A 20,304-nucleotide genomic window follows, 5' to 3' on the forward strand; every position below is an offset into this window, starting at 1 on the left:
GCAAGGTCTGCCTCAGGCACAGGTGCATGCTCCTGTAAACACATCCCAAGTTCTGTCTCTGTTCTTGCGCTAGATGCAGATTGCTGAGAATTGCCATCTACTTGTGTCACTCAAGAGTGGTATTGTCCTTTGCAAAGTAAACTAATGCCATGCCTCTTGTGCAATAAGCAGAGCATTTCTGATAACCAAGCTAGATCAAGAAATCTGTGCACTACATAGAAGTTTGCAATACAGGTATGGCACATCATTATCTTGAAATGGAAAGCTTCTGTTTAGAAAATAAGGTCCTTCATATCCTTTGGAAAAGCTTCTAAGAGAGACAGTGGATTGTGGGGAATTGTGGCAGGAATAGTTGAGTGGGTATAATGGTATAGATGGTCAGATGACAGTATGCCACTCAGTTAAAAATCATACATAGCCTTAAATGAAAGCCTTTTGTTCTGCTTCAACAGAGCAAGTATTTTCCACAAGGATGGGCACAAGGGAAAAAACCTTTAATGTGAAACCTACTCTAGAGTAATGCATTTTCTCATCATGTCTTGACTTCTCACACCTGTTTTGGCCTCATGACTGCCACCATCCACGTTCAAAGCCAGTGCTTTGCAGCAAGCGAACTGCCTGTGCTGCCAACCCTCACTGCAGCAGCACACTGTGTGATGATGCTCAGCAAAACTGCATGACAATAGATGTGAGCAGTGGTTTGGTGAGGGCGCAGCAGGAAAGGCAGGTACAGGTCACTGTCCTGTGCTCCTCCCTGCTTTGCAATGCTGCTGGTAATTCCTGACAGCAGCAGGTGCAGAGGGTGACCCACAGCTGTGCAGACACCTTAGCCAGCACAGCAAACGGAGTAGGTTCTGGACACCTGTGTCAGCCACCACTTCAGCCAGGTACAGGCTCCATGACACTAAGAGCAGGCATACAAGTTCAGAGATCACTTGGGGCCATGCACAGCAGTTCTATCTGATTTACCACATAGTATGGGTAGTAATAGCTGTGTGAAAGGAGGGCAGTTCTAAGTTCAGTATTAACAGTTCTTACTAAGTAAATGTTGCCTTTTGGTTTTTTTTAAAAATGGGCAGTTTTGGACAGATGATCATAAGGTTCTTTTCTAATGCATTTTCCTAACCACTTTGATCCTGTATTAAAACACCAAGAATGTACATGTCTTGCTCCCCCACAAGCAGAATCGTCTCCTGTTCCATATACATAAATGACAAAATTACCCCCGATTTCCTTAAGAGTCCTAAAGTGCTACAGGTATTTACACACCAACAAAGGCTTCTCTACATTAACAAGCAATTTCCGCAATGTAGGGAGCTGCACAGAGGTGGCTGGCAGAGAACAAAGAACACAGATGCAGAGTAAGAACTAATGCATGAGAATTTCACCACATACAGAAAAAATTACAAATGTTTTTAGCAAATGCTGGAGTGAAAGATTTCCCAATAAGTATGCCATTTAACAGCAAATTATTTTCTCCTGGAAACAGGAATAAATGCTTCAATGTGACTGTTTTAACACTGCATGAAAAGCTAACTTGCAAATATTCACATTTGCTAACACCTAAATTAGATGTTATAAGTGTCAATGCAATCCAGCCTTTTCACTTGAATACACAGGGAAAGTAAAAAAAAAACTGTGAACTTCTGGGTTTCAAGTGAGTACCTTGAACTCCTAGCCCAGCTAAAGAACCATACAGATGTAATTTTAAAAACTTATTTGTTTACTTTCCTGTATAGTCAATCAACAATTAGAAACTAATTTTCCCATAACAAGGACAAGACATTAACCCAACGCTGAGGTCTACCAAATGGGTATCCTTACGAGGTATTTTAAGTAATGCTTCCTTTAACAATACTTTGTCACAGCAATTCTTTGAAACCCATGTTTTCCTTGCTCGTTGGACCACAGACAAAGCGTTACAAGTCTTTGTGGGGTTTCGTAACTGGCCTTTCAGAGTCCATCCCACAGCTGCTCATCTTGTCTTTGCACTAGTGCGGGGCGAGACCCAGGGCATGGAGTACTGAACCAGCGACGCCCCTTACCAGAGTGGGCTCCTTCCAAACAGCTCCATACAAGAGCCTAAGGTAACCGCACCGCTACCACCGTGAGTTCAAGACAACAAACGCTGGGGGCATGCATCTTTGACGGTGATTATCGTTACCCACAGCCCTACGTAAGAAACCATCGACTCACCAACGAAGCCCTCCCGCCTCCTCAGCCGCCCCTCACCTGCCACCGCCTCCGGGCCGGAAGGGCACTGGGCTCCGAGCTCTCCCGACACTGCCGCTCTCCGCTCCCGTCACCGGGCGGCAGGAGAGCGGCGCTGCCCCGCAGCAGTTAGGGTAACGCGGCAGCGCAGGGCTCCGGTGGTGAGGGTGTTCACAGAACGCGACGCCGCGCCCCCCTCAGGTGCCGGGCGCAGAGGTGCGTTTCCCCGCGGCGCTTCCCGCCCAACGCCGGGCTCGGGCTGCGAGCGCACGTGGCGCCGCTCGCGCCGCAGGCACCCACGAGGCACTGTGAGGCGGCTGCGCGCGGCCGTGAACGCCGGCGGGTCGGCGGTGCGGTGCGGTGCGGTTACTAAGCCTGTCTTGTACCGTTACCAGATCCCCAACCGGATTTTGTTCGTGCCTGAAGTTTTTTACCACAGGTTGATCGCTACGCATGCATCGGTGTTCTTTTCCTTCTAATGCGGCTCTGGCACAACTCGGAAATACACCTGAGGCCCTGCTGCACCATGGAAGGCATTGAGCAAGCTCGTTTCACCTCCATAATTGAGGGGCACCAGATCTGCTGCTCCGGGTGAAGGTTCAGACGCAGCGGTGCCTGCAAGAGCCCAAGGCCAGAGGTAATTACTATGTAAAGGCGCATTTAGTAGCACAAAGGAAATGTTCGTTTGCAGTAGGAGCAGCACTAACCGGAGCAGGACTGTAGGTGCAGCCCGTCATTGACCCACAGACCATACACACCGGTTCTGAGGAGCTGGCAGGAAAGTGTAGCATTACATTTATTGGAAGTATTGATTCACACATTATTAGGAACACAGTACCACTTTAGGAAAGGTTATTAGAAATATGAATAGAGTAAGTAATGCCAGATGCAAACAAACATCTGGTCCAATTTTGTACACACTAAATGTATTTTTTCTTTTCTAGATCTGTCCATACATATAGGTATGGGTAGTAGCCCTCTTTCGGCTGGCAGAGTATTCTATGCAAATTGACTGTCCCTGCACTGGCTTCTGAGAATAGAGATCATAATGTAATTGGGGGAGGGGGGGGAAGCATGTGAACCTACTCTCCTAAGGCCCTGTTTGAGTCTGACAAGCTAAGCTGGAAGCTGGGTTTATGCTTGTGACCAAAAGCAGAATGCAGTGAGTGTCTGTCCCAAGAGAGAATTTACAGTTTTTATTAGGTCTTACAGATAACCATAGTATGCTTTATCAGTCACTGCTGTATGGACCAAAAAAGTTATTCAATTATTGTGAACGTACTATACTACTAAACCAGTATTACCACAAAACTGAAGAAGTATTTACCAGACCATAAGACTGCTTATACCTGTCTAATCTCAAGTGGTTTTTTTTAATTGTTTACAAATAGTTTCATTATCATACATCCTGCAGTTCTAGAGCTGAGGCACTACAGCACAGGCATCAGAAATCTCACCCAAATTCCCAGTTTTATATATTCAATGACTAAAGTTTAAAAAAAAATCTTTTCCAGACAACTTCAGTCTCACATCTCAAGTCTCTTAAATTTGTCTTAAATCTCTGGATATCAAAAACCTCTAACATACTTGCTCCTGAGGATACCTGAAATATATTGATAATTTATAAACATGTTTCAGGGTTATATGATTGGTAAGTAAACAAGTCTTTGGTAAATAATAACTACTCTGTCCTTTACTCAGTTAAAAACCTTAATCCATTTTTAGATCTAGTTTAACTGATTTTTTTTTTTAATGAGTATTTCTATAGTGAATAAGGCTCATGGCATAATATTGAGTGGGATGAGTTGTTGTATGTAGCAAAAACCTGAATGATGTTTTCAGTTACAAATCTTGTTAGAGCAAATACTAGGTTCCTGCTCTGGCTTGTTTTCTTTTTGTGCCTTTCAGCCAGGCCCAGGACACTGAATCTGAATGAGAGCTTTCTAATGAATTAGAATTCTGGCATGTAAAGGTGTCAGAAATCTAGAAAATAGTGTCCATTGCAAGGATACATTCTACAGTATGTACTGAAAAAACTACAACAAACCAGTAAGTTTAAGGTTGAAATAACACATTATAGCTGCAGTATTTCCTAAAAGTGTCTGCTTTACCATTTGTGCAGTAAAACAGAAAAACTATGCACTATGCATGCTTGTGCAAGTTGAACATGACTTCTTGCTCCCAAAGGAAACTTAAAGGCACAGGACATAGGTAATGTGAATGAAAACCTGGTAACAAACACTGGCTTCCATTCTATTACAAGAATCCGATTAGAAACTGAATGCCTAAACGTATTTTTTTCTGTTTGTGTACTAGATGTCTTCACTTTGGCTAAAAGATACTATACCAGGTCCCTTACAAAAAATAGCAGCATTAAATAGATTTTGTAATTTCAGAGGAGAAATAAAAATATGCCTGCTTTAAGTTTGGTTTACAGAGTTTTGGGGATTATTTTAAACATGTCCAATAAATTAGCATATTCTTTTCACTGATTTTTACAGTTTTACTGTTCTACTACATTTTTTTAATCATTTGCCTTGTTAAAGGATCAGTTACATTTGAGACAATAAATATTATGCTTTACAATAAATAATATTCAAGTCAATGTATTGTACTTACAAAATAACACTATAATATTGAACTCTATTTTATATATTCTGCAGCAAAAATAACATTTCTAGTAGGAAGTAATTACTTATAAACTTAGCAAGATCTACACATTCACGTGTGTGTAAACAGCTTAACAAGGTTTATTATCTTTCCAAGAAAGCTATGCCTTTACAGTAGGTTTCAGCTAAATGTTATCATAATATGGTAGTAAGCATGTAACAGTGCTTATGTTTAGCTCCATCACAAATTTGAATTTGAAAGGAAAAAGAAAATCAAATAAAAAGGAGTGCCATTATTACAAAGAACAGCAACTTTCCTTATGCTTCACAAGTGACTGTATCTGTGTGTCAACAAAATGTTAGGGCGAGACATTCCAGATGAACTGCAGCTAATGTTGGACGAGGATGATTTCATGATGAACAGTGAAGGTCCTGGTAATAAACACCTAGAAAGGATATGAAAAACATAGCAGAGTTTACTGGCAAAGTGACATTCAAGAGCAAAAGAATTAGTTTTTCATGTATCATACCTTTTAATAATCATATGCAAGAAATTGCATACAATAAATATTATTTATAAAACATACAGGGCAGTAGCTAACTCGGGAAACAGAACTAAATTCAAAGAAACTCTTAGAGAAATTTCAAGATGTTGTATGAGGATCAAAACCTTTCCAGTCCTTCCTGTTTAAAGCAAGTGGGTAAACAAACAATGGTATTTTGTGTAACACTACTTCCAAAAATTAATACTTCAGCCTTTGTGTGTTATTACAGTACTGTTTACTTTAAACTGGGTAAAAATTGCAGTTGATGTTAACCAGCTTATAAAAAGTTCAGTTGGAAAAAAAAAAGCTGATTAGGGAAAAAAACAAATTTTCAGCTTTGTTTCCCAGCTCTAATTACCTAAAAGTAGACACACTATCATCACTGTTTTAACACAAGGAACAATGATGCTGCAATGTAGTAAGTCACATCAGTGACTGCTTACCTTTTAAATTCAGGCAATTGCATCACCTCTCTTTTTTTTTTTATTAATTACAAACAGTAATTTATCATATGCCTATTATTCATTCTTAAATCTATCATTTCCTAATGACAGGAGTAATAGTTAACATAGAAGTCATTAAATGAGCACAGTAGGTGTGCAAAAATAACATCCACATTAAATCACCATTTTGTAATGAAATACGTCAATGTTAAGATGGATTAACACAACACATTGTATAAATTATTGCTTAATTTTTTTGTGTATCATTCTAGTGTGGTTGGTTTTATTATCTTTTTCTTTCGCCCTGTACAAATAAATTTTACCAGCTAAAGAGGTATCTACTTGCATATATCTACTTCATACTTAAAAGCTATCATTGAAAGCTTTAGTTTCAAACATTTGTTTTATGAACAGAAAGAAAAAAATTGTTTCTGCTCAGAAAAAAAAATAAAGTTCTTCAAATTAGATTTATAAAGTCTTGAAAAAAGACTTCTTGTACATTAATTATATCCTGATCTTTTCTTGCACTTCATACAATTTTACAGAGAGTCAAGAAAACTATTATTAGTACTGCAGATTCTTACATCATTTAAAAACAGAAAACTAGAGAAGTGAAACTGTACTGTGGCTCTTCCAGTTCTAGAAAAATAGTTCATTACCTTACAGTTATGGGGCATAATGAGAAAGCATTTATTTCCATATTTGATTTTCTTTTTACAAATTCAGAATATCATGGTTAACCAGTATATTGCTGTATCCATACTATATATGTAACATTTGTGGAGATATTTTAAACAATCAGAATTATCACAATACTCCGTTGCTGAAGACATACTGATACTAAGAGAGAGAGTGCTTAGATTCCTCTAGCCTGTGAAATTGATAAATAAACTTCCATTCAGCACCCAAAGAAACACAGAAACTGGAGATGAGAAAGTTCTGTTGGACCATCCCTTTCACCACTTCCCAAATGCGAGCATGTTAGTTGCAGTACATTAGAGTAATCCTATCTGTTTGAATAGTTTGTGGTTGGTCATGATGAAAAATTTTCTGCAGTATTAACAGTAAAAGCAATAAAAACTTCAGTATTGAAGATTTTCTAGTCTTAGCTTATCCAAATTACTTTACCACACTCTTGCTATAGCTCAGTAGATGTTAATATTGAACATGATTTGTTTTGTGGCTAGCATACTTCTATTTTTGCTGAGACCAAACAAATTCAGTTTCTGGTTGGTTTTAAATTTTTTAAGAGTGCCTTGAGATCCGTATGACAATAACAAATGTGTTCAGGTTATCAAATAACTAGTCTGAGATATAGCAAGTAAGCAATTAAATCATAAAATAAGTTTAACAGATAATATATCAAAAGTTTGCTTTTCATGTACTATTAAACTCCTAAAGCTTTTCTATGAAATAATGTCTGTAAGATGTTTTATATAAACAAAGCATTTGTAAGTTTATATACATAATAATTCAAATTGCCTTTATGGGTAGAATTTAGAACCTACGTAATTTGAAGCTTACATTTAATTCTCCAGCTATGACTATTAAATTGAAAACCGTTGACTCCCACAGCTGGAGCATTTTCAGTAATCCCTATTGTACCTGGTTGGAGAACTGAACCAGCCAATGGAGAATCAGGTAAGTGCCAAATAAGTTTTTACTATATGATGCTGTTTTGCAAGGTTTGAAAATATATTTATGCTCTGTAAGATGAAATAATAAAACTTTCAATCTGTAGGTTTTGGAAATCAACTTTGCAAAACTGTGCAATACAGTAAATCAGATGGCACTTACCTGACCCTTGGCTGGAGCTGCACCCCTATAGCATCCCACTGCGAATATGAAGCCACAAGTATCACACCTGTTAGGATACCTCTATGCAAATGCAAATCTGGAATCAGTGACATTGAGGGATCTGAGAAGGGGAAGAAAGGAAATTTTCAGTTCACTGCATGGAAAGCCTTTGCTTCAGCTACGTAGGCAGTAGGCAAGACTTTAATAAGTGTAGTTTTATACGAAAGTGTATATCAAGTCTTCTTCTAGTAGCATTTCGAGAGTGGGCTAGAGAGATTAGAATGATAGACACTCAGGATCAAGGGAAATATCAGGGGGGGTTGCCTTTTTTTTTTTAATACATAGTGAACTAGGCTTAAAGAGAAGCGTAGCGGTAGCAACACAGACTAAAACCTGTTCGGATATTATCCTTTATAATTTAGAATATTAAAATTTATACCTTCTATCATCCCAGTGGAGGCTATTCCCAGTTGGAGATCCTCTTGAGTCTGATGAATATTTGTAAACCACCAGCAGGCAGTGTTTACAAAGCTGTACTATTCGTTGGCAACACTGGAGTTGCACAGGAGTCACCACCTCTGTGCTTTTACTCAGTATGGTTTCCCAAGAGTTCCTGTTACAGAAAAAGACAAGAGTTCATGTTTTCTGTAACAAATTGCAGCCTGGGAGCTTTACTGCTTTGATTCAGATTTAACAAGAGAAAAAGCATGACCTTGGCTGTTTACAGGAAAGGTCTATACTATTTAACACAAATGCTGGCAGATGCAGAGTCCAAAACACAAATTAAGAAGTTAATCTTCGTATGTGAAATGCTCACAGCCATTTCTCACACAGTTTGTTCCCTAAGGCATTTATAGGGCCATTACATAGGTTTAGCACATAAAGATTTATTGTCACATAATCATGTACGTATCTTACAACAGAAATAACAAAAGCCACTTACTATTTTTAACAGGCTACCACCTGAATGCAAATGTGATGTCATATTAAAGGAATTATACCAGTAATAATAGTAGTAATTTACAGGTGATTAGTATGTGCTCTGCTTCTTTATCAAATAAACATGTGGAGAGTTTCTCAGTTTAGTCATTCAAATACTACTTCTTCCATCTGGTCATACGGGGTTGTTCTAAAATTAAGTGGAATTTGCAGAGTGTATCTAAAGCAGCATTCCTTTTTGACATACAGACCATCACCCTTTTTGTTTTCTTAAAAAGCCACATCTCTTCCCAAAACCTGACCATACCAACATAAACCAGGTATGATTTACCACAGAAGAACATACACCAGGTATGTTTTACCACAGCTATTACAATAGCTCTTTGCATACACCTCAACACCCCGCTGTGCCAAATTCCAACCAGATTACAGATCATTACATCCATTTCAGTGGCAGCACAGTCCCTATCAAGGCATTTTTTGGTCAAAACATTATCCAGTAACACAGATGGTTTGTAAGGTGGGGGGGGGGGGGGAGGTATTAAAGAATCATTTCACAGAGTGAGGAAAATTTGCTGCTTCAACATAGCATCCAGGATGATTTAGCCTTGTCCACTGAGATCAGCAGTAGATTTCACAAACCTAGTATGGGAAGTTTGTCCTTAAAACAAAATCAAAGAACCAGCAAGCTTACTTCTGCCTACTGAGGTTTTTAATATTATGCTGTATTAGGACTGAATTATAAACATCAGTGACTAAAAGATAAGCTGTATGTACAGCTGACTTTTCGGCCTGGCTCCTCAGTCTAAATGATATTTTCTAGCTGAAACTCTTCAGTCTTACAGAATTTTCACTGTACACATAATTTTCAAGTGATGCAAGCATTTCTCCTTAATTATTATCCATCTAATGAATTGTTTAAGAAATGTTGTTTATAAGACACCGAAACTGTTTCAATATCAAAAGCAGAATAATTCTACTAGTTGAAAAGCTAGTATTTTCTTAAACATACTTTTCTCAATATTGTTTCCTGTCTGGGAGCTTTCCACTTGCATTTTTACATGAAAATTAATCTATTGTCTTCATTCTTTCCTTACAAAATCATGTGATGGTTTGTAGGAAGCAGCAAGATGAAGTTCTGAGTATTACAGTCATTCATAGTACTACACATAATTATATTCTAATTCAATCCATAAATCTCAAAAATCCCATGGAAGAAACTTTCCTGATAAATTCTTTCGGTTCTGGCCTGTGAGGTCTGTGATCACTTTCCCACTACTAGGAGGGATTTTATCAGTGAAGAATAATGTGGCATGCTCTAACTATAGTCAATTATGAACACAGTGGTATAGAGTTAGCTTAACAACAAAAGTGGAGATTTAGAACTATATATGTGAATTTAATGCACTTTCATATAAATGTGCCTGTGCAATCTCCTCCATGTGCTACACAGATTCAGTTCATACTCTATTATATTGTAGTCAACAGGGATCAGAGTACTATTACCTAAGGAAACTCAAATTTGTTATGCTCCAAGTTTAGTTTCCCATACATTAGTAAGAAATCATGGAGTCCTTCCCAGATCCGTAAAAGAATATTATACTTGATTGTGCAATATTGTCAATAATGTGTTATTCTTTTTATAGACATCTGAACTCAACTGGTTCTACCAGTTTTCAGTTATTAATTTTGTTTATTATACAGTAAATCAGATGTAGCTCTCTTGAGGTTTTCTTTGTTTCTTTATTCATTCTTCTTTCTAAAATAGCATATGCCTAGAAGAGACCTAACCAGCAAGAGGAAACCTTAAGGCTATCAGCTCTGCTTTTCTCCCAAAACATAAATCTTATGAATAGTCAAAGTACTATACTTCTCAATGCATTTTCATATACTCATGTTGTTTCTGAATTATCACATTAATACCCCTACCCTACACGTTTTCCCAAATTCTACATGTCCTATGTTTATTTCAATCTGTCCTTTAAAATGGTGAAAGGAACTCTAGGGAAGAGTGATGAGAAGTTGGCCTTTCTGCTACAGAGGTCCTGTCCTAAATTCTTTGTTATGGATTACACAGCAAGAAGGATGCTTGTAGCAGAGTAAATAACATACTGGGAAAGTACAAACAGCCTTTCTGTTTTCCTCTGTCAGTTCTGTAATAAGTGTATTATATGCAGAGTGATATGTACACATATTGGACATTTGTATATTACTTTTATAGTATTTTTAGAAACTTTCACATAGCAAAGAATGCAAAGCTGATTCCACTTTGGAATCGACTGTTCTGCATGAATGAAATAATGCTAGATGAGATATCCTACTCTTCATTGAACTCTTATGCTGGCTCAAAGACTCTTCTCCCAAGCCAAGTGAGCAGCAGAGTTGTTCAAAGGGAAATCATTTTCCGTAGAGAAAAAAAAAATCTAAAAGTTTTCATGCATATTAGAAGATTTGCACACTAAAATTCAAAATAATAACTGCATTATTAAAAGGAAAGGTAATTATAATATTTTATTGCAACAAAAATGGAGCTTGGACCCAAGACTTCACACATCTCTGCTGGCATGAAGAAGGAATCCTGCAGCTGCTGAGGATTATACCAAAAAAAAGTTTTGGTTTGGAAACACGGAAACATTTTCTCAGCCTGCTTTGACTTTTGGAGTGTGCTGCATTGCTGCTAATACCTACATGTAGCAAACCTTAAGGCTGACATTATCTACATATTCCCATGGCCCATCTGGGTGAAAAAAAAAAAAAAAAAAGTGTAAAGACTCCTGATGAGATGGTTGAATTTGAGATCCTCAGGACAGTGAGAAGAGCGTGCAGCAAGCTCACTGCCCTAGACTTCAAAAGAGCAGACTTTGGCCTCTTCAGGAGCCTGCTTAGTAAGGTTCCATGGGATATAGCCCTAGAGGGCAAGGGGGCTAAAGACTCTTGGTTGGTCTTCAAGGATCACCTGCTACAGGCTCAGGAGTGTTGCATCCCAACTAGAAGGAAGTGCAGCAGGAGGGCCAGGAGACCTCCTTGGATGGTTAAGGAGCTCCTGAGGAAAATTCAAATGAAAAAAAGAGTTTTATAGAAAGTGGAAGCAAGGACAGGTGGCCTGGGAAGAGTACAGGGATGTTGTCTGGGAAGCTAGGGACCAGATTAGGAAAGCTAAGGCCCAGTTAGAATTAAACTTGGCTAGGGATATTAGGGATAACAGGAAGGGATTCTACAGGTACATAGCAAATAAAAAACAGATTAGGGAGAACGTAGGCCTGCTCAGGAAGCTCTCAGGTGAACTAGCTACACAGGATTTGGAGAAGGCTGAGGTTCTGAATGACTTCTTTGCCTCAGTCTTCTCTAGCAAAGGCTCTGACCACACCACCCAAGTCTTGGAAAGCAGACACAGGGACTGTGAGAATGGAGACCTTGGGCCCACTATAGGAGAGGAAATGGTTCAAGACCATCTTAAAAATCTGAACGTGCACAAGTCCGTGGGTCCTGATGAAATCCATCCAGGGGTCCTGAAGGAGATGGCAAATGAAGTTGCTAAGCCACTGGCCATCATATTTGAAAAATCATGGCAGTCAGGTGAAGTTCCCGACGACCGGAAAAAGGGGAATATAACCCCTGTTTTCAAGAAGGGGAAAATGGATGACCCAGGGAATTACAGACCAGTCAGTCTCACCTCTGTTCCTGGCAAAATCTTGGAGCAGATTCTCCTGGAAGGCATGCTAAGGCACATGAAAAACAACAAGGTGCTTGGTGACAGCCAGCATGGCTTCATTAAGGGGAAATCCTGCCTGAAAAATTTGGTCGCCTTTTATGATGGAGCTACAGAACTGATGGACAGGAGGAGAGCAGCTGATGTCATCTACCTAGATTTGTGTAAAGCGTTCGACACTGTCCCACACGACATCCTTGTCTCTAAATTGGAGAGACATCAATTTGATGAATGGACCACTCAGTGGGTAAAGAACTGGCTGGATGGCTGCATACAAAGAGTTGTGGTCAATGGCTCAATGTCCAGCTGGAGACCAATAACGAGTGGTGTCCCTCAGGGGTCAGTGTTGGGACCAGACTTGTTTAACATCTTCATCACTGACATGGACAGTGGGATTGAGCGCGCCCTCAGCAAGTTTGCTGATGACACCAAGCTGTGTGGTTCGGTTGATACGCTGGAGGGAAGGAATGCCATCCAGAGGGACCTTGACACACTTGTGAGGTGGGCTGATGCCAACCTCATGAAGTTTAACCATGCCAAGTGCAAGGTCCTACACCTGGGTCGGGGCAATCGCAGACACAGCTACAGGCTGGGCAAAGAAGAGATTCAGAGCAGCCCTGCGGAGAAGGACTTGGGGGTGCTGGTCGATGAGAAAATGAACATGAGCCGGCCTCAGTGTGCGCTTGCAGCCCAGAAAGCCAACTGTATCCTGGGCTGCATCAAAAGGAGTGTGACCAGCAGGTCGAGGGAGGTGATCCTGCCCCTTTATTCTGCTCTCATGAGACCTCACTTGGAGTATTGTGTGCAGTGCTGGTGTCCTCAACATAAAAAGGACATGGAACTGTTGGAACAAGTCCAGAGGAGGGCCACAGGAATGATCAGGGGACTGGAGCACCTCCCATATGAAGATCGGCTGAGAAAGTTGGGGCTGGTCATCCTGGAGAAGAGAAGGCTGTGTGGAGACCTCATAGCAGCCTTCCAGTATCTCAAGGGGGCATATAGGGATGCTGGGGGTGGACTCCTCATTAGGGACTGTAGTGATAGGACAAGGGGTAATGGGTTAAAACTTAAACAGGGGAAGTTTAGATTGGATATAAGGAGGAAATTCTTTCCTGTTAGGGTGGTGAGGCACTGGAACGGGTTGCCCAAGGAGGCTGTGAATGCTCCATCCCTGGCCAGTGTTCAAGTCGAGGTTGGACAAGGCCTTGGGTGATATGGTTTAGAGCTAGGTGTCCCTGCCCATGTCAGGAGGGTTGGAACTTGATGATCTTAAGGTCCTTTCCAACCCTAACCATTCTATGATTCTATGATTCTAATTGCTTGCACAACAACAAGCCTTCAGCAAGCAGAAGATAATGGTAAAAAAAGTGCCAAAACCTCATGACCTTTTGCACACCCTTGGATCCTTCTTCTTCTTGTTACCCATTTTGTTGGGAAACAACTAACAAGTGCATTATGTGCATTCTGTACATGGGACAAATGGTTACATGTGAAGAACACACTGAATGATTCCTTTGTACATAAAATATCCAGCAGCATACTCTTGTTTGTTATGCAAGCTAATCAAACCCCCTCCCATTCTTTATATATTCAGTATACTTAAATAAAAATGTCTTTTTGTATTCAATATATTTAATATTTAAGCATTTGTATTCTTGTTTTATGAATAAATCGGGGTGGGGAGATTATTTTATACCTATGATCTGGTCCTCCAAACCTATCCTTACATGAATGCCTTTGATTTCAGGGATGTAGATTTTAAAGTGTAGAATACTGAACTTTCAATATATGGCCTGATCTTTTCTTCCCCATAAAAAACTTTTATTTGCTACCCAGGTCAAAACCTCCTGCTTACCTTGGTGTGGACATTTCCTATTCTCTGTATACTTAAATTCCCACCAGTGTGGAAAACAGTCAATGTAATCAAGCACAGTAATTCAAACTCATCCTTGGTAAATCAGAGAACTGACACTGCATTTAGCATGATACGTCAGCTGCACTTGTGACTGAATTCTTCCTTTGTAAAGCTCAGATAAATATCACAGTAAGTTATGTTGATGGTACGTCTGCATGTGACAGAGTGGACTGGCATCAAAACTGTGCACCATCCTATGAAAGAGTTGACCTAAAGCTCAGGCATTTTGAAAATGAGATTTATTTTTTTTTGCTTAGATTATTTTATTTGCAAATACATTACTAAATGTCTGATTTTATTACTGAAATGCTGGCCTAGATTAACAGATTTCTAATTCTACTATATCTGTAGATGGTTTTAAAATGAGTTCAGTATATTACTGCATTCTCTTGAATAAAAATGAGCAAAAAAGTATGCAGCATGGATTGTAATTGTGAAGTTATGAAGAAGACTAAGGTAAGAAAAATAGGCTTACCCTGAATTACAGAAACAGTTCCATAGACCTTGACCATGGCTCCAAAGTAAGCGATTAAATACACGGTTAAAGAGACGGTAAAGATGTAAATTTTCAATGTCTGGAGCCTTCCAGACATGCTGTAGAACTGCACGAACACTTGTCTTGACTATATCCAAAATCTAGAAAAGAGTATTCCAGCCAAATCAAAGCGAAGGAATATTGCAAAACCTAAACCAAAGTGGTTTCTGATTCACTGCACACATACACGCACGCAAACACACACACAGATGACTGCATAGCTATAAATTCCCACAGATGTCTGTTTCATTTCTGTGCATTCATCAGCAAACTTTTATGATATGCTTTTCTGTCAACATTTCACAAAGCCAAGTAAAAATATTTTTCTTACAGTAAAGTTCATTTCAATTTTTTTCAGTTCAACACTAGTTCATTTAAGTAACAAAAAAGTTTAAAAAGGAATAAAATGGACACAATTACAGACTAGCAGCAATATAATTAACAATCCAAATATTATCTATTTGAAGAGTGTATCTTTTTCCCCAGTTTCTTTTAAAATACCATCTAAAGAACTAAAACGTTCTGAAAAGCTACAAATTGCTCTTAGCATCAACGTCTGTTTAAGCTCAGTGTTACCCTAGATCAAGCCATATTAGTTTAGGTTTCATGCAGGAAATATGTAGTGAAATAAGTAATAAGAAAACAACCAGCAAGATACTCAAAATAGCTGTTTTTATAGAAATGCAACAAATTTATTGCATACAGACTACATTTAAATGCAATGCGTAAAGATGTGGGTGAAGAAAATGCTAAGCTGCATTCAGTATAGCACTGAGCAGTCTAGACAGTAAGTCTTAACTACTCAGTGCACACACATGCTTATAAGGTAGTTGAACATCCAACTCACTGTAGTCCTCTTGGATACATCTTTGCACATCCCATTGAATCGGGACACGAAGATGGGATTTATCTTGCCTAGTTTTAAACATCTGTGCATCCTCTTAAGTCAGGCCTCTAGGTTCCCTCCATAATCACTGGAGAGAAACAAGCTCCAGAGTGTCTTGGTTTCTGTCTAGTTAGATACTGTCAATAAGACTGGGAACAGTTTTGTGACCAAAGCAGCATTTAGGCTCCACACTGGCACCCTGAACAGTATAAAATCTGTCCTAAAAAAAGCTTATGATGCACGTAACTTGCTAACAAAAAAGTCAGTTAAATCAACATGATTTCTTACAGAGACATTCTTATTGCCTCTTTTGCAAAACAGACTCAAGTGGGCGGGGAACCGATGGAGGTATTCTTTATTTGGTGTAAGATGTTGCAAATTAGAAGGCGTAATAATACTTTCCCAGGAAACTTTGAGATCTCTATGACAATCTGATTCACATAGTGAAACATCTGACACTCAAAAGGTGAATGAAATTTAATAGAACAGTAAAGTATGGAAACATGGTAAAGAACTGCAAGTTTTGGTCCCGGAAAACTTGTTTCTAAATAGCCTGATTAGACATGATGAAGGAAACAAAGCACAGATAAACAAAACGCAATAGAACAATGAAGCTACATAGTAAAGAGTAATGCTTAATGTGCAGAAAATCTGCAGATATGTGATAATGGCAACCTTGATGAAATGTGTCATTTAAATGTTATTTAACCTCTTTTTGAAGACGTAGGAGTAGTCTGCAAGCACAGGTCTTGCACTAATTCCATATGCATAATAACCCAATGCAAGTACAGTGCACTGTATTCTCTCTGCTGAGAATCTTTATGAATGCAGGTGTCCAACATGTTAAAAAACCACACCTATGGTCTCTTCCTCCCAGAGTGAGATAAAGAGAGTAGTAAAATATAACCTAGGAATGGTGACCTTGTTTAGTAACTGCAGGAGCTAAGCCCAGGTTTTAGACTGCTCCATGGAACCCTGGAATGGGCCAAGATTTTCAGACATTCCTTTAGCAGCATTAGTCTACTATCTTAATACTTCTCAAGCAGTCTTTTCACTGTGTCTTGCCTAAATTAAGTCTTTCCCCACACAAAAGGCCAGCTGTGATTGTATACATCCATTTGAATCTAGTTACTAAATTACATAAGGGATCATCTACACATTCCTTTGAAATGTTACACTGACTGATAGTAATTTATCTGTGTGTGTAAAACAGAACAATTCCACCCCACACAGATTCTCAGTAGTCCAAAAGACATGAAGTAAGGACTATGATGCCAGTGTAGAGCTGTTTTCTTTTACTTTACCACCTGCAGTTGAAGAAAACTAAGGACTGAACCTTGCATCTTAAAGCAAGCTGAAAACTACAAGGTACTCTGGGAGAGAAAAACAACAAACCAACTTTTTTGTTGTTTTTACTGTGTTGATATTGCCAATATGCCAGAGGGGAAACATGTCTCAGTTAATTGTTCTTAATTTGCAACCATGGTCTCAATCATCCATTTAAGAAAAGAGACAAGGCATCTTGAGCTGGAACTTCATGAAACCTACATCCTCATTTTTCAGAGTTAATTTCCCTAGCTTGCCTTCATCTTCCTGTTTAATTTACATCATTTACTTTAACATAACCAATTATCTAGGTGTAATAGAACAAGATGTTATGAAAGACCGTATTCAAAACCCTCTGGTAACCATCAAAACACTTTTAAAGAAATTACGTAAAGTGATGTAACACGAAGCAGTCTCAGCTCCTCCCATACAAGTCTCTCTTTCCTATGTCTTGGGAGACTAAATTTCACTTTAGCATCAGTTTTTTCTCAACCTGCTTCTAAATGCCTTCTGTAGCTCTGCTGTAATGACAGAATATTACACACTAAGAATATGAGCAGAAGTTAAATTTTTCTATGTCGTGTTGAATAACTGTTAAGCAAATATAGCTGTCAGGGATGAACATTGTGAAACCTAGTACATTGCGCAGGTATTTTCTTCTTGTGTGTTAGAATTTCCTTGTAAGTGTAGTAAAGGGGACTGAGTTTCTGTTTTATGTTTCACAAAGTTGCAGAAGGTACCTTTGAGACAGATTCCTTACTTGCATAAATACTCTCCACCTTGAGCTCACTTCTCCTTTATCCACCTCATTGGAATATAAAACATACTTCTTTCAAATCAACAAAAGCTTACACATTTAGCAGTCCTCAGCTGCAATGTCATTGTCAAAGTTAATCCATTTTTATAAACTACCTTTCTAAGAATAACTATCTGATTGCTTGAAGGGATTGAGGTTAAAAGCAGTTTAAAAAAATAAAGGCAAATCATTTCCAGTGCAAGCAAAGATGAAGGGCCCACTAATGCTTTCAGGAATTATAAGTCTCCTAAGTTTTAAAAGATGTCCTTACAGGAAGAGCAAAGAAATCCACATTTCTGATTGTGCAGTTTTTGCTAATAACAATCTGGCATATCAACTTGTATCATCCTGACTTTGTACACGTGCCCTTGGATTGTCAGTCATATAGAGGACAGAACTAACCTTTATTGTTGGCTTTCTAAAATGTTGAAATGAGAAAATTCTGAATAGACTGGGAAAAAGAAAAAAACAAAACAAAACAACAAAACTTAAGAAAACAAAACCAAAACAAAGTAAGCAAACAAAACCAAAATCAGACAGACACAGCTAAATTAAGGCAGACGCCCAAAAGGAGCTTAGGAAAATTAGTTGAAGAATGTATAGTAAAAAGTGTCAGTCCCTCAAGAAGCAAATTTATCACTCTCCCTGTGGCAACGCCTTCTCAAAGTTATGACTCATGGGGAAAGGTTGGAAAAGACACCTTAACCAGTCTTGTGTGAAAGCCCCATTATCTCAGTTGCAATGGTGGGCCCAATCTGGTGATTTATTTCCATGCTTGTGACATCATAGATTAAAGCGAGCAATTCCAGTAACATGTCCCTGTCCCCCACCAGTTCCAACTGTCACAAAGATTCTTGCTGAGAATATGACATCTCCACTGTAACAGCAATGTGAATTTTGGGCCCTATTATGTATGTATTTATGTATGTATGCATGTACTTATCTGTTCCTCCCTCCTAGCAGCTCTTTCTTGGTATCACCGTTTTCTACAAGCCCTACTAAGAGTCTCTCTGGTTTGGGGCTAAAGGCTAAAATTGCCAAATGCACACAATAGAGAAGACCCATGAACATGTATATTGGGGTTACAGCACTCTTTCCTGTAATTAAAAAAAATGAGATCACTTTAAGCAAAGGACTATTCAGTAGAATAACTGTAGACGTCAAACAAGAAATAACACAATTCAGCCAATGGAGATGGCTGCTATACTGATTCCTGTCAACAGCAGAATAATTCTGCTAAGTAGTAGAGCTGTGCTGCCATTTGACATGGTTTGGGAAGAATTTTGATTAAACTATATCCTCCTACATTTCCAAGTTCTTCAGTTTGTCATGTGTAATTTAGTTTTATAAAGCTGTGTGGACACATTAACTCCATTTAATACCTGAACTTAAATTGACTAGTCAAATATAGTTCTATCTGATGACATCACACTGAATGAACGTTTTCTCTGTCCAGTATGAAAATACAAGCATTTAATGAAATATTCAATAAAATACAATTTGAAAGACTGAGGATCATACTGCTGATTTTATATAAAGTAATTTGAGATTAGGATCTAAAATAGTTCTTCTGTTCTTCTATAACAATCTACCAACCTTTTCCATTTTTAATATTTATCATGTATACAGCATTTTGATTGTCTCTTTCTTTTATGGTCTATAAAAATAGATTGTGAAACTGAGATTATATGCCTAGGCCTGATATGCTAATCCACATAATGTGTCAGTGACTGAGGCAGAGAAAGACCCAAAATACTGCATTAGGGGCACCAAAGTATTACTAATAGATATAATTTCTGCTATATTAACGAAAACAGATATTACACTGGGAAGATTATTTTGACTGACAGATGACATACAGATATGACTGACATACCAGCGTAAATCAGCTTTTAAACAGATTAAAAACTCCTTAGATGCTATGCACAACAGTAGCTCCTAGATACCAGATGAGTGAAGGCAGAATGATAAATATAATTACTCCTTTGCAAGACTAAACCAGTTGAACATTATAACAATGTCAATAATCTTTGCTTGGTAGATCTATTTTTTTCTTAACATGATCTTCATAATACTGTGGGTCAGAGATTTAAATAACCAAGTATGGTATCACTAAGTCTAATGAAGTTTTGATATGCCTGGTCTGAAACTGCTGAATGGTTCATCCCTTATCAATCAAATCTTCTGAATCTATACACTTCTAAGAATGTTTGCAAAATCAGGCATTTAAGCACTAATCATTTATTTGTTTGCTTTTCTTTCAAGAGACTAATCTTCTAAGGAATTGTTTTTGAAATTATATTCCAGGATAATTATGCTTATCTAAATATGGAGCAACATAATTTCCTGCAATGGAATTAATTTGTATATATGTTAGTATTAATAGCCAGCATTTTAGTATCTCAAGTCACACCCAGCTACTGCTAAACACCAGTAGAAATACTGGTATGTGTCTGCTTCAGATGTTCTTCAGAAAATGAAATATAGGTCACTTACTTTTCGTTGTTTTACAGAATCCAGTTTTATCAACCAATAGGATGCCACTTTTGTTTTGTGATACTTCCAGTTATCCATGATCTGTAGTCATTGCAAA

The 20,304-nt window shown here is 38.4% G+C and overlaps 1 protein-coding gene and 1 long non-coding RNA gene across 6 annotated transcripts in view; both read right to left on the reverse strand.

Annotated features, from left to right (window-relative positions):
- Positions 1-2,983: 2,983 nt before the first annotated feature.
- Positions 2,984-20,304, reverse strand: part of TTLL7 (tubulin tyrosine ligase like 7) — a 71,483-nt gene continuing 54,162 nt past the window's right edge. For 2 of the 5 annotated variants that reach the window (XM_061345199.1, XM_061345197.1), the window contains exons 18-21: positions 20,208-20,288; positions 14,644-14,804; positions 8,045-8,218; positions 2,984-5,266 (exon numbers count right to left, since the gene is read on the reverse strand). In XM_061345199.1, the coding sequence (XP_061201183.1) occupies positions 5,146-5,266; positions 8,045-8,218; positions 14,644-14,804; positions 20,208-20,288 (537 nt within the window). In that variant the 3' untranslated portion in view covers positions 2,984-5,145. Of the gene's footprint in view, positions 5,267-7,605; positions 7,727-8,044; positions 8,219-14,643; positions 14,805-15,600; positions 15,840-20,207; positions 20,289-20,304 lie in introns of those variants that run through there. The other 3 variants (XR_009724187.1, XM_061345201.1, XM_061345200.1) reach the window with 3 other exon arrangements.
- On the reverse strand, positions 15,926-18,150 carry LOC133207864 (uncharacterized). The gene is made up of 2 exons (XR_009724188.1): positions 16,981-18,150; positions 15,926-16,950 (listed from the first exon to the last, which is right to left on the reverse strand). It is a non-coding gene; the product is annotated as an uncharacterized LOC133207864 (long non-coding RNA).

This window comes from Neopsephotus bourkii, unplaced genomic scaffold (assembly GCF_033783945.1).
Source record: "Neopsephotus bourkii isolate Nb327-2 ecotype Australia unplaced genomic scaffold, CSIRO-AGI_Nbou_v1 NB_234, whole genome shotgun sequence".
NCBI lineage: Eukaryota > Metazoa > Chordata > Aves > Psittaciformes > Psittacidae > Neopsephotus > Neopsephotus bourkii.